The 13,031-nt window shown below is 31.3% G+C and overlaps 6 protein-coding genes across 6 annotated transcripts, besides 4 other annotated features; 3 read left to right on the top strand and 3 right to left on the bottom strand.

The window, feature by feature from the left end:
* Positions 1-636: 636 nt before the first annotated feature.
* Positions 637-1,941, bottom strand: TVAGG3_0948620 (spectrin binding; the record flags this gene model as incomplete). The annotated part of the gene is made up of 1 exon (XM_001321347.1): positions 637-1,941. The coding sequence occupies one exon, from the start codon at positions 1,939-1,941 to the stop codon at positions 637-639; it is 1,305 nt and encodes a 434-aa protein (XP_001321382.1).
* A 916-nt stretch (positions 1,942-2,857) lies between these two features.
* Positions 2,858-3,212: a mobile genetic element.
* A 493-nt stretch (positions 3,213-3,705) lies between these two features.
* Positions 3,706-5,683, top strand: TVAGG3_0948600 (regulation of vesicle fusion; the record flags this gene model as incomplete). Its single annotated transcript, XM_001321348.1, has 1 exon — positions 3,742-5,253. The coding sequence occupies one exon, from the start codon at positions 3,742-3,744 to the stop codon at positions 5,251-5,253; it is 1,512 nt and encodes a 503-aa protein (XP_001321383.1).
* Positions 5,684-5,705: 22 nt separating this feature from the next.
* Positions 5,706-5,738: a mobile genetic element.
* A 118-nt stretch (positions 5,739-5,856) lies between these two features.
* Positions 5,857-6,059: a mobile genetic element.
* A 292-nt stretch (positions 6,060-6,351) lies between these two features.
* Positions 6,352-6,382: a mobile genetic element.
* Positions 6,383-6,877: 495 nt separating this feature from the next.
* On the top strand, positions 6,878-7,253 carry TVAGG3_0948560 (SNARE fusion complex family; the record flags this gene model as incomplete). The annotated part of the gene is made up of 1 exon (XM_001321349.1): positions 6,890-7,198. The coding sequence occupies one exon, from the start codon at positions 6,890-6,892 to the stop codon at positions 7,196-7,198; it is 309 nt and encodes a 102-aa protein (XP_001321384.1).
* A 383-nt stretch (positions 7,254-7,636) lies between these two features.
* On the bottom strand, positions 7,637-8,512 carry TVAGG3_0948550 (ribosomal large subunit assembly; the record flags this gene model as incomplete). The annotated part of the gene is made up of 1 exon (XM_001321350.1): positions 7,637-8,512. One exon carries the CDS (start codon positions 8,510-8,512, stop codon positions 7,637-7,639), a length of 876 nt encoding a protein of 291 aa, XP_001321385.1.
* A 293-nt stretch (positions 8,513-8,805) lies between these two features.
* Positions 8,806-10,122, bottom strand: TVAGG3_0948540 (ankyrin repeat protein family; the record flags this gene model as incomplete). Its single annotated transcript, XM_001321351.2, has 1 exon — positions 8,896-9,666. The coding sequence occupies one exon, from the start codon at positions 9,664-9,666 to the stop codon at positions 8,896-8,898; it is 771 nt and encodes a 256-aa protein (XP_001321386.1).
* Positions 10,123-10,354: 232 nt separating this feature from the next.
* Positions 10,355-12,973, top strand: TVAGG3_0948530 (armadillo (ARM) repeat-containing protein family; the record flags this gene model as incomplete). The annotated part of the gene is made up of 1 exon (XM_001321353.1): positions 10,405-12,861. One exon carries the CDS (start codon positions 10,405-10,407, stop codon positions 12,859-12,861), a length of 2,457 nt encoding a protein of 818 aa, XP_001321388.1.
* Between the last annotated feature and the right edge of the window lie 58 nt (positions 12,974-13,031).

Genomic DNA, 13,031 nt, shown 5'->3' with positions numbered 1-13,031 from the left:
AGTGATTGCATTCCATTCATATTATATTTGGGAATGAATGGTTTTATATTCCATCTTCTTAATCTCATCAAGGTTTATAATTCGTACATTTATGAATAATAAGGGGATATCCAACGGGAACATTACGATATCCTTAAGGGTGCCCTATATTGTCGTCCAAAAAGGCAATTATTGATTTCATGCATAACAATTGAATTTATTGTATAAATGAACACTTTAAAAGTTTCAAATACCATATATGTAATATTCTGATTTAATGACAGAGAATATCAAATCATAAAAAATAACAAATTGATAAAATGCGATATTTATTTCAGAATGATAAAGCTATTTCTTGCTATACGAAGAATAGAAATTTAATATAGCTTATTTACAGGATAAAAAGATGCCTTGAAGATATTCATAATATAATATTTGTTATATATCCTTAATAACTATATGATATGTTTATATAAATATAGTTTTTTTAAAATATATATATAATTTAGTTAAAAAGCATTCCAATATATAGACGAAAATAATAATACCCTTTTTTTTTCATTGATATTCTAACCATGAGAAATAAGGACTTCGGTCGTTTCTTTATAATTCCATGCTGCAAGAAGAAGTGCTGCGCCTACATTTTATATATTTTTTTCATTGTGAAATAAGAATTTCAGTCATTTCTTTATAATTCCATGCTTCTGCAAGATCAAGTGCGGTTTTTCCATTATTATTTTTTTCATTGATATTCGCACCATGTGCAATAAGAACTTCAACAGTTTCTTTACTATTATTAATTGCCGCAATATGAAGTGCGGTTTCTCCATTTTTAGTTTTTTCATTGATTTTTGCACCATGCGAAATAAGAAATTCAACCATTTCTTTACTATTATTACGTGCTGCAGTGTGCAGTGCTGTGCTTCCATTTTTAGTTTTTTCATTGATTTTTGCACCATGCGAAATAAGAAATTCAACCATTTCTTTACTATTATTACGTGCTGCAGTGTGCAGTGCTGTGCTTCCATTTTTAGTTTTTTCATTGATTTTTGCACCATGTGAAATAAGAAATTCAGCCATTTCTTTATAATTCCGTGCTGCTGTAATATCAAGTGCGGTTTTTTCAAATTCATTTTTTATATTGATATTTGCACCATGTGAAATAAGAACTTCTGCCATTTCATCATAATTCCATGCTACTACATTATGAAGTGCTGTGTTTCCATTTTTATCTTTTTCATTGATATTTGCACCAAGTGAAATGAAATATTCCAAAAGGGGTGGAAAGTTAAAGTTCACTGAATTAATAAAACATTTGTTAATATCATTAGTTTGATCGAAATAAACTAAAAATGATTCAAGATTATTATAATTTATGCAATAACTTAATCTGATCTCTATATTGTACTCATTCACCAAGAATGTAACAAAATCAATGTTGTGTGAAATAATTGCATATCTCATTGTAATTCCATCTGGTTTTTGATGTTTCATACATTCACTCATGATCTCTTGATTTCCTCCTAAAAATGATAAATTTAGACATGTTTCAGTTATTTCTGAGTTAAATTTCGTTCTTAAAAACTTGAAACAATCAGCTGCTCCATAGTAGCAACATAAATCAAGTAATGTATATTTTTCAAAATAACATTGATATGGAAATAAACTGCTTTCAAGTGTTTGATCTTTATTAAATCCTGCTCTTTCAGTGAATGAGATGAATGCTTCTAGGTTATTATACGTAATTGCTCTGTAAATTGTATCCTCTGTAAGAATATCGAGATTTCTAAATTGAATTTTTTCGAAATCAGTAGATTTGTCTAAGTTAATTCCATATTCTTTGTAAAATAGGAATCTTAAGAAAATTTTGACATCGTTCACCTCTGTGACATGATATTCATCAGATATGAGTTTGGCAAGAGATAAATATGACTTTGTATAACAATTATTATATGGAATCATATTTAAAATGTCTCTGATAACATATTCAGGTAGATATTTCTTTGAATCATTTTGTAAATTTGATTTAATTCTTCTTCATTTTGGATTTTTAGCTGATAAATTGCATTGTATGAATCGATGTAGGATTTGTAAATACTTCGCAGTTCACTGAATTTATTTGGATGAACGTCTTTATTAGACATAAAAAATTTTAAAAGTTATAAAATTGCATTTTACCATATAAGATATCCTTTAAATTCATTAAAAGAAAAAAATCTAATGTTATAGATCTGGCAAACTATGACCACAAAGATTTCCGGTATAATTTATGGATTTTGCTCAAGTTCATATATTTCAAACGAAGCAGTAACAATGAAAAAGTCGAAGGTAATATTATTTTCATCCACATGCTTATATCTTTATATATTTTCTGGCCTCAAATGGCTACATTTGCCCTTCGGGCATACCTGCCACCTTCGGCAAGGTACACATAAATTGAATATAGGAAATGAACTTATTCAAATATATTTGAGTGAGATTGATTAAATTTTCTGAACGAAAACTATCAAAATTAAGTCATAAAAAAAGGTTGTTCAGATCTTTTCTCACAGCTTTTTGAGAGACCAAACTCTGGGTGTCTATTATAAGTACAAATATAAAAATAAGAATTTAATGTATTGAAGATTAATAATCCAAAAAGTAGTTGTTTAAATACTCAGTGTCTTGAATGAGAATTTAATGTATTGAAGAAAAGTAATCCCACTTCGAATTTTTGTAATGCATGAAAATTCGGTTCAATTCATTTTTGACACTTTACATATCGGATATATTATCTAAGAATATATATATAAAATAATAATTTGTGTTTATATGTTTATTTGTATAAATTGATTCAAAAAAATGGAAAGACAAGAAGTGGATCTGCCAAATGAAAATCAGTTTTTGAACTTTGTATAAGGAATTGTTGGCTATGATGTACTGATCATGAATCAGTACATCATAGCCAACAATTCCTTCCCAAACAGCGGGAAACTTTGTCTGAATAGTTTAACATTCAGACAAAGTTTCCCGCTGTCAGAGAGGGGATGGAAGGGTAAGAGGTATATATTCATAATGTATACCTCTTACTCTTCCATTCCCTCAAGAAAGTTCAAAAACTTGGGTGCAATCAGAACTGATTGCACCCAAGTTTTTGAACTTTGTATAAGGAATTGTTGGCTATGATGCACTGATCATGAATCAGTACATCATAGCCAACAATTCCTTCGCAAACAGCGGGAAACTTTGTCTGATTCCACACTAATTTTATTAATTTATCTAAACTTTTATCCTCGTCTACAATTTAATCATCAATAATTATCTCTTGTTCTATTTCACTATTATATATATATATATTTATATGATTTGATTTAAAAAAAATAAATTAATTAATAAATCATTTACTCAAATATATCAAAAGTTTTATTTTTATATATAAAGATAACTGCTTTTAAAAAAATACCCTATATATTTTGCCATGTAAACTATTTTTGTCATGTAAACTTATCACCTTCTGTCAGAAGTGAAGTGAACCGAATTTTCATGCACAACACCCACTTCGAATTTTGATACCAAAAACAGTAAATCTATTCCTAAATGTTTGGTCTCCTACACGAGTACAATCAATATTTGATGTGGGAGCCCTTCTTATTGAAGATTAATAATCCAAAAAGTCAATGATTGAATATTCAGTGCCTTGAATCTATCGGCGCGAAGCACCAATAGAATTAATCGAAAAATCCTCATATAATTTTAGCGGTTTTTGTAAACAATAAATTTGCGATGAATTCTCAAGATGCAAATATTAATCTATGCATTATAAAAAACGATGAAAGTAAGAAGGGTGTTTTAAAGATGCAGCACAATAACGGAAATGTTTCTCTTTCGTTTTTCAAAGAGCTTGAATCAGATAATAAAGGAAATACTCGCCAACAAAAGAGATTTTCACAAATTCCAGATCACGTTCATCAACTTAGTGATTTCACAAAGATAGAAATGGATCAAGACGATCAATTAATCTTAATTTTATCAGGATCTCGCTGTCAATTTAAATTACTCTTCGATAAACAAGCAGGTATTAGCAACTTCTTCGATTACATTTGCCAGAAAGTTTGCTTAAAGCATTCTGATTGCAATCCACGTGTTTTCTTAATAGAATCTTTAGATTCATCAACAACATCGATTGCACCATTTATGGCAACTGTTTTACCAGGTCGTGGCTCAAAGGTCACGCCAAACCGCATTTCATTGGCAAAAATCAAGGAATCTTACCCGATGGTCAATTTCACAATAGATAACGATGTCAAGAAGATGACAGCCGAACAATACCGCGAATTATTCGATGCCGATGGCAAAATTAAGGAAGGGGTTGGTTTTCCAAGCGTATTTTACAATGTTGATGTCGATCCTTCTGTTGCTGGCGATCTTTGGAAGATTATCATCAACAAGGATTCAGAGAAGAAGAATTCTCAAGAAAGAGCCGAAGACGACAAAAAGAATCTCGAAATTTATTCAAAAATCAAACGTCAATGGCTTTTAACATCAAGAAAGCAATGGGATAATCATACCGATTTACGCTCTCTCGTTGATGCCCTTGAAAAAGGCATCAAAGCCCAAGTAGATCTTTTCAAAGGATATGAACACGTAAAAGAGGCCCAAACCATCGCATTCAATGTATTACTTACGATTTCATACTACAACCGGGACCATGCACTCTATTGCGATGGTCTTATCCCATTCCTTATGCCATTCTTGGAACCATTTGTAAAAGATGCCCACGACAACGTCGTTGTTACTCACGATGGCAAGGAAGTACCAGTGGAAGAGGCAGAGAGTAATATCTTCTGGTGTTTCTTCAAATTCTACGATAATAATAAATTATATGACTTAATTAAGCCTTCCAAGACACCAACGATCAAAACTATATTCACCAATGTTGGCAACTTATTATTCGATAATTACAATCCACTTCTTGAGCTTCTTATCCAGAAGCACGCATTTTCATTAGATTTCTTACGCGATGACTGCAACGCAATGTTTTCAACATGCTTGAACCCGTGCGAGCTTAGACGCTTCTGGATGTCATTGCTAACTTATCCTGCTCCCTTCAAATTTTATGAAGTTTTCATTATCTCTTTGTTGTTCTCTCTTTCTCCAAGTTTCGTTGAGATGAATCCACTGAATAGCGAGGAATTCGTGCACAGATTCCACGATTTGAAGAAATCTCTCAACTTGAATATGCTCCTCGATAACTCTTTCCGCTTAATGAATCAATTGTACCCACAGCAACAATAAATAAAATTAAAATATGATTTTTATTTTTTATTTATTTTTTATTTATTTTTTATTTTTTTTAAAGGGTGCACTTACTGTTGCTGTGGGTACAATTGATTCATCATAGAGAAAAAGTACATTTAAGTGCAAAAAATTGAATAGTTGTAAACTAAGACAGTGAGCCCTAAAGGGTGCACTTACACCTAAACCCAATTTCTTACGTAAAGTCTCTCTATAGTTATTCTGTTTCAATATTGAGTGAACCGCAATCAACAGGAGAAAGACTTTACGAAGGAAAAGGAGTTTATCTGACATACTCTTTAAAAAGCAACATATCTTTATTTTAATAGCAAAAAGTATAACAGCCATATGAGGTACAATGTAGTGAATTATAATAACTTTTTTCTGATCAAAAATATTAATTTTTTTATCATAGAAAAATAGGATATAAAGCATAGGTGTCAAAAAATTGAGAAAATGTCAGAAAGTGGTAAGTGCACCCTTAAGAATACACTTACACCTAAACCCAATTTCTTACGTAAAGTCTCTCTATCGTTTTTCTGTTTCAATATTGAGTGAATCGCAATCAACAGGAGAAAGACTTTACGAAGGAAAAGGAGTTTATCTGATATGCTCTTTAAAAATCAACATATCTTTATTTTAATAGCAAAAAAAAGTATAACAGCCATATGAGGTACTATATAGTGAATTATAATAACTTTTTTCCGATCAAAAATATTAATTTTTTTATCATAGAAAAATAGGATATAAAGCATAGGTGTCAAAAAAATTGAGAGAATGTCAGAAAGTGGTAAGTGCACCCTTAAGGATGCGCTTACACATAAACCCAATTTCCTACGTAAAGTCTCTCTATCGTTTTTCTGTTTCAATATTGAGTGAATCTCAATCAACAATTTGAATACGAAACTTTACGAAGGAAAAGTAGTTTATCTGACATGCTCTTTAAAAATCAACATATCTTTATTTAAACAGCATAAATGTATAACAGCCATATTAGGCACTATATAATGATTTACAGTTACTTCTTCCCGACCGAAAATATTAACTTTTACCATCGAAAATTGGGTAATAAAGCTTGAGTGTCAAAAAAAATTGAGGGAATGCCAGAAAGTGGTAAGTGCATCCTTAAATTTTTAAGAAAACTCCATCTAGATAAGTGAACATTTGATTATTTTTATCTCAGGTAATGCAATAAATATAATAATTGCTCAGCCTAGCCACTAAAGCAGACCGAATGCCCAAACATAATCTTTTGATTTTTGAGGTTTTGATACTGATAGCACTTGCGGAATTGGATGGTGCAGCACAAACATCCATATCTGGTATTCTATAAAAATTTCTAGTATTAATAGACTATATGCATATTTCTGGCCATTTTGTGAAATTTATTCAAAATTTTTAAATATTTTTCTTCATTTTCATGAATACTATATGATTTTCAAGCTATATAGTGCAATCATTGGTGAAATATCATATAAAAAGCTATTGTTGTTTTTATTGGCTATGCATTTTCGTTTTATCAGGACTTTTTAATTGTTCCAAATGAATTCATATACTTGTAACTGCTGATTTATTATGTAAGTTGCAATTGACAATAATATAAAAAATTTTGTAAACTATTGAAAAATTCTCATTTATGGCAACACTCGAAGGCAATAAAGCCAAATTCGCGGAGGCCGATGCAGCTTTGGATGTCCTGGAAGGAATGACAGGACAGATGCTTACAAACGCTAATGATATTAACAAAGAATTAAAAGAACAAAATGAAATGATCGACAAAACAAACGATAAAATGGATGTAGCCGATGCAGGCATCGTCGATGCTACTAAGAAAGTCGAAAAAATCGAGGCAGGAAGTATTAGCTGGATTCCAATCATTATCTTAGTCGTAGAAATCATTTTGATCATTGCAATTTTCGTTATTCCTGCTAAGGAGAAAAAGTAAATTATTTGTAAAGTTTTATTTTTATTATTACTATTCATAAAATTTTATTTATAAATCTAAAATTTATTTAATAATTCTGATATTTATCAATTTAAATTTAAGCACTTCAAATAAATGCTTGATATGAACATTCAAACTTCAATATTTGGAATTGTTGTATGAAAATTTCAAAAAATATTATTCAAAAATCGATTAGTATCACTATTTTGAGCGCAAATATTTTCATTTTGAGGTATAAATCCATAAAGAATCAAAATAAAATTAAATCTTTAATTATTTTAATGCAAGCACTTTCTAGTAAGATTCAGTGTTGATGCATGCAAGGTCGGTTCATGATGTTTGAGTTAAAAAACACTAATTTATAAAGATTCATAATAATTTTAGTAAAAATATATTGAAATTGATAAAATAAATAATAATATGCTTTATCTCTATTAATTAATGCTTTGCCTTCTCTTTTTCTTCCTTGGCGGCCTTTTCTTCCAAAGCCCTCTTCATTTGTCTCTTTTTGATCTGTTCCTGCATCTTCATGCCACCAAAGAGGTTCAACTCTGTGTAGTCTAAGACTATATCGATTCTTGGACCAAGTTCTTTCAGTTTAATTGTAGATATCTTCTTATCTTTCTTTGGCTGGTCTTTGTGTATTTCATCGAGGTATTCTGTCATCGAATTATAGTTTTTGAGGTTTGTTGACATGGCTTTGTCAATAGCTTCGTTCATTGCTACTTCTCTAGGGTTTGTTTTCTCAACAAGGTAGTGGCGAATGGAAATATTGCCATCAGCACTCTTGGAGATGTAAACAGCACGCTTCATTAAGCCTAAATCTGCTGTTAATGGATCGAATGAAGGGAATAAACCTTGGAACATCGAAACCATTGTTTGGTCTTCGTTTGAATCACCAAATCCTTCAAGAATTGGGAATGCTTCACCTGGATGAGTCCTGTTTATTGTAGCAGAATCTTTATTTCCAGCGCGAACATCAGCCATTGTTGCAAATTTCTTAATGTTAAAGTGTAATGTTGGTCCATGTGGGAATCTGTTGAGAGATAATACTAATTTATCTTGTTGACAGCGCAAAAGAAACATCATTGTAGCTTCGAGATCACCAGCAGCTTCAACAAAGTCACGAATTTGATTTTTCTTGTTAACACGAAGTTTATCGTATGTATAAGGAGCTAACATAATTCTCATATCGGTTTCAAGGTCTTTTACGAATCTTCCAACTTTTCCAGTATGAACGACGAATGTCATACACTCTGGCGGTGGTCTGATGATCTTGTGCTCCTTAGAAATAATCTTTTGCTTAATAGACATTTTGAAGAGAAAAAAATTGAAAAATTCAAAGACACAAAAAAAATTTTTTGAAATATTTTTTGTGCTTTTATTAAAAATTTGATATCAATGATGAATCATACAGTTATGTAGAGATTTTTTTGTTTATTCTCGTTTAGACCCTGTGGATTGAAAGGTAGTCCAACAAAAATCTAAATAATAATTTGACAGTTTACAAAAATTTACAAAAAGCACTTTTGTTACCTACTCCTTTACAAAAACTTACTACATGAAGAGGCATAGAAAATAAAACCTTAAACAAGAAATTTGAGAGATTAATGAGTAAAAATTTATTCAAAAAAAATAATATTAACTTTATCTTTTGCAACAATGGTTGAGAGATAATAACCAAATATATCAAGAAATTATTTTCTTGCAATTGATAATAAATATTCTCTTACTGCTCCTTTCGAATAATAAAGTGCTGTTTTTCCATCATTATCCTTTGCTTCTTTATTAGCTCCAACTGAGATAAGATATTTAACAACTTCAAGATAACCACTATATGATGCCCGAATGAGTGGAGTATATCCATTATTATCCTTTGCTTCTTTATTAGCTCCAACTGAGATAAGATATTGAACAACTTCAAGTTTACCTTCTCTTAATGCCTTAATGAGTGGAGTAAATCCTTCATTATCCTTTACTTCTTTATTAGCTCCAGCTGAGATAAGATATTGAACAACTTCAAGACGACCACTATATGATGCCTTAATGAGTGGAGTAAATCCTTCATTATCCTTTACTTCTTTATTAGCTCCAGCTGAGATAAGATATTGAACAACTGCAAGTTTACCATCTCTTGATGCCCAATATAGAGCTGTACGACCATATTCGCTCTTGATTTCTTTGTCACAGCCACATTCAATGAGAGATTTAACAAGTCTCAGATTTCCTTGTGAAGATGCATAATGAAGTACATTTCTACCCAAAAAGTCAGAATTTTGTTTTTTCCAAAGTTCTTCGTCACATGCTTTTTGCATCATTTTTTGATTTCCTTTTTCTGAAATTTCTTCAAAGAATTTGTAGATTTGATCGAAATCTTCAGAATTTTTAAGTTCGGAAATTTTCGAAAAAAATTCTTTTGGTAAATCGTTTCCTTCTTTCTCTTTGGGTTGAGAGTGAAGAGTTTGCATCTCTTTCTCAACGTTTTCTTTTTCTTTTTGGATCTGTTTTAAATCTGCTTGAAGTTTTTCGATTTGATTTGTTGTAATGGATTGATCCTTTTGTAATTGTTCTAAACGCCAATAATTCCTTCGAAGATTCGCATATTCATGTACTTTTGAACTGATTTAAGTGTTGAAATGGCATCTTGTAAGTTGCTTATTAAAATATTTGCATTTCGAGTGCAGGCATACAATTTGCGTTCTGAAATGACAGAACGAGATTGCGCAAGAAGAGAATTGAACTCATCAGGTGTTAAATTCGCGAATTTCATGATTGATTCGATATCTTTTACTTCGAATGTACTGAAGAGATTATCCGCTTCAATATAATCTTTGATATGTGAGCCAATATATTCGTGGTTCAGAACACTTCTCCGACTCATTAAAATTTGTAAAGTTTATTATTATTATTATTTTTTATTTTTTTTTGACTTAAGAGTCCACGGTCCGGCCAAGTGAAGGCTATCGTTAATCTTCAAAATTTATATGGCAAGGCCCATATCTAATTATAGATCCTGATTTGACATCATATTTACATACTGTTTTTAATATAATATTTGGATTTCGTTAACCAAGAAGCTCAAAAAATTCTCATTTTAGCATTCAATTTTTGAATAGTATTGAAAATGTACCGTGGACCATTAAGTTAGTCACTTAAGTTTAAACATGGATGATTGGGGAAATTCATAGATAAACGTACAAAAATTTATGAGTTCTCTTCTCCCATTTTGCGAAGCTTTTGAGCAGAATCCAAGCGACAATCTGTCCAAAATGGGATTAGTTTTTCAATATTTCACATCTGTTGAAAGTGAAATCGACGAAATTTCTCATCTTTCAAATGATGTTGAACTAAAAAGGTTTTTATATCATATATTTGCTATCATTGTAGGAGGAAACTTTCCTGCACCATCACACGGTATTGTTGATCCAATTTACACACAAATTTTACAACATTTAACAATTTTAGCTCAATCCAATCCAGATTTATGCGATAAAATAGCAGAAATTGCACCTTTCAATACGCTACCAAAAATATTATTCGGAAATCATATAATAAATGACAGAATTGCTGATCCACAACCATCGCATTTACTTTCGTCAGTTAGATTCGTCGCAGCAATAAGCTGCTCACATAAAATTAGTTTTACATCCACAACATCATTACATATTTTATTTGTTTCGTTATTTAGCATGTTAAGTACTCCACAATTATCATCTTTTGCATGCACAGCAATCAGCGGTCTTGCTCATAATTGCCCAAGTGCAAATGCTTTTCTCAAATCTTTACCTTCATTTATGACACTTCGACAAGAATTAGCATGTTTGCTATCATCTAACGATCACTCTGTAGTACTATCTGCACTTTCATGTTTAACATGTCTATTTCCATGCCGTGAAGATACAGAAACACTAATGAAAGCAGCAATTCATGGAATTGTTTCACCTCCACCATATCAATTAGCATTAACTCTTGCAACATGGTCTGTCAGAGATTTAGCTAACAAAGCTTCGATATCTGCAAGTGCAACAAAGAAAATTGTAAATGCATTATTTAATAACTGTGGTATGAGTGCTTTATCAATTACAATGCTATTAAATGAGTTACTTACAATGGGTTTTGACATTCCCAAATTTTTAGTTGAAGAAAAACTCTTAGTTCCAGTTTTAAATTATTTTGTTCATTCAGCTCATGATTTTGTAACAGCAGCAGGCTGCAACTTCCTTCGTGAAATGTTTTCAATGAATGATTCTTTCTCATTTGGTCCTGTTGATGAAATTTTTGCTTTTGCGTTATCTGTTGTTGCTTCTCCTAATGTTTCTGCCTCTCTTCTACGCCTTGAGTCTTTATTGATAATGCTAAGAATGATGATGAGGCAAGAAAAGCAATCAGAATATATCAAGAAATTATTATTAACAAATGAGGATCCAATATTTGTTGCATTCCAACGCCAAATAGAACGTAGTCATACATTTGCTTCTGCAAATTTCTTTTTGTTCCTTTCTTCATGTTTTGAGATAATTCCTCAATGGAACAAAAACGTAGCAAGATTAGTTGCAGAAACACAATTCACAGCTTTATTAGTTCATGTTCTTACACATTCAGAAACAAGGACAACTGTTGCCGATGCAGTTTACGCAATGAATATGATAATTCAAGGAGTTCCTTCAAATTTTCGCCAAAATGCTTTGGTTGATACTGTTACATCCGGATTCTTATATATGAACAAAAGTACTCAAGAAGAAATCAAAGCAGCAAAAGATTCCCTTGAAACATCAAATCTTTCCATCAAAAAGAAATCTGCTGATTTAGATGAGCTCAAAGATAAATGCAAAGCAGATGTAGAGATAGCCAGAAAGGATCAAGAGACAATGAAGAAAACAATAGCCGAACACGAAGAAACGATTGAAGCACTTCAAAAGCAAATTGGAGGAAGTTCTGCGTTTATGAATGCAAAAGTTATGAAAATCAGTAATTTGAAGAAGAAAATTGAAGAACAATCGAAAGAAAACGCAACACTCCATGAAAGAATCGAAGGTCTGATGGCTGAGATCGCAAGATTGAAAGAAGAGAATGCTAAACACAAAGGAAACATCAAAGAAATGCAAAGTGAAATGTCAAAAATCAAAGAAGAAAATCTCGACAGACAAAGACTTGAAAACGAACTTAAATTGGCAAATCAAGTCAATGAAGAGCAGAGGACAAATATCCTCAAAGTTATGGGAGATATCGATGCTGAGAAAGCACATAGAAGAGAAGCTGAAACTCAATTATACGAAACATCAAAGAAGTTGACAGAAATTACTGCGAAATATCATGAAAATGACAGACAAACAATAGAAGCTATAGACCAGATTAAGAGATTTGAAGCTTTACTTGCAAGGAAGACAGAAAGACTGACGGCAACAGAAGAAATAAATCGTCAATTGAGAGATGAAATTGATAGATTGCAAGAGAAGCTCGAAGAAGCAATGAAATCAGAAAAATCTGCAAAGATTGCAGCTGAAGAAATGCGTTCTCGTGTTGAAGAACTCGAAAATCAACACAGAGAGCATGAAACACTCTATAACTTCATTCATAGAGTTACAGAAAAAGTTGCAGCAGAAGATGTCAGTGAAACTATAATTGGATCTGATTCAGAATCTTTCTCTCTTTCGTTAACTTGATTTTTAGATTTTAGATTGTGCAAAATTTGTAATTATTCGCGAAAACTTTTTTGCACTTTATTTCTTTATAATTCATTCGCGATTTTGTTTATTTGTTCTTTATAAATCTTTGGTTTTTTATACATAAGTATTTGATATTCATATGTTTGATATCTAATTCAATGAATATA

The sequence above is a fragment of the Trichomonas vaginalis genome, chromosome I, assembly GCF_026262505.1.
Source record: "Trichomonas vaginalis G3 chromosome I, whole genome shotgun sequence".
Lineage (NCBI taxonomy): Eukaryota > Parabasalia > Trichomonadida > Trichomonadidae > Trichomonas > Trichomonas vaginalis.
This window is presented reverse-complemented; position numbering and strand designations above follow the sequence as displayed.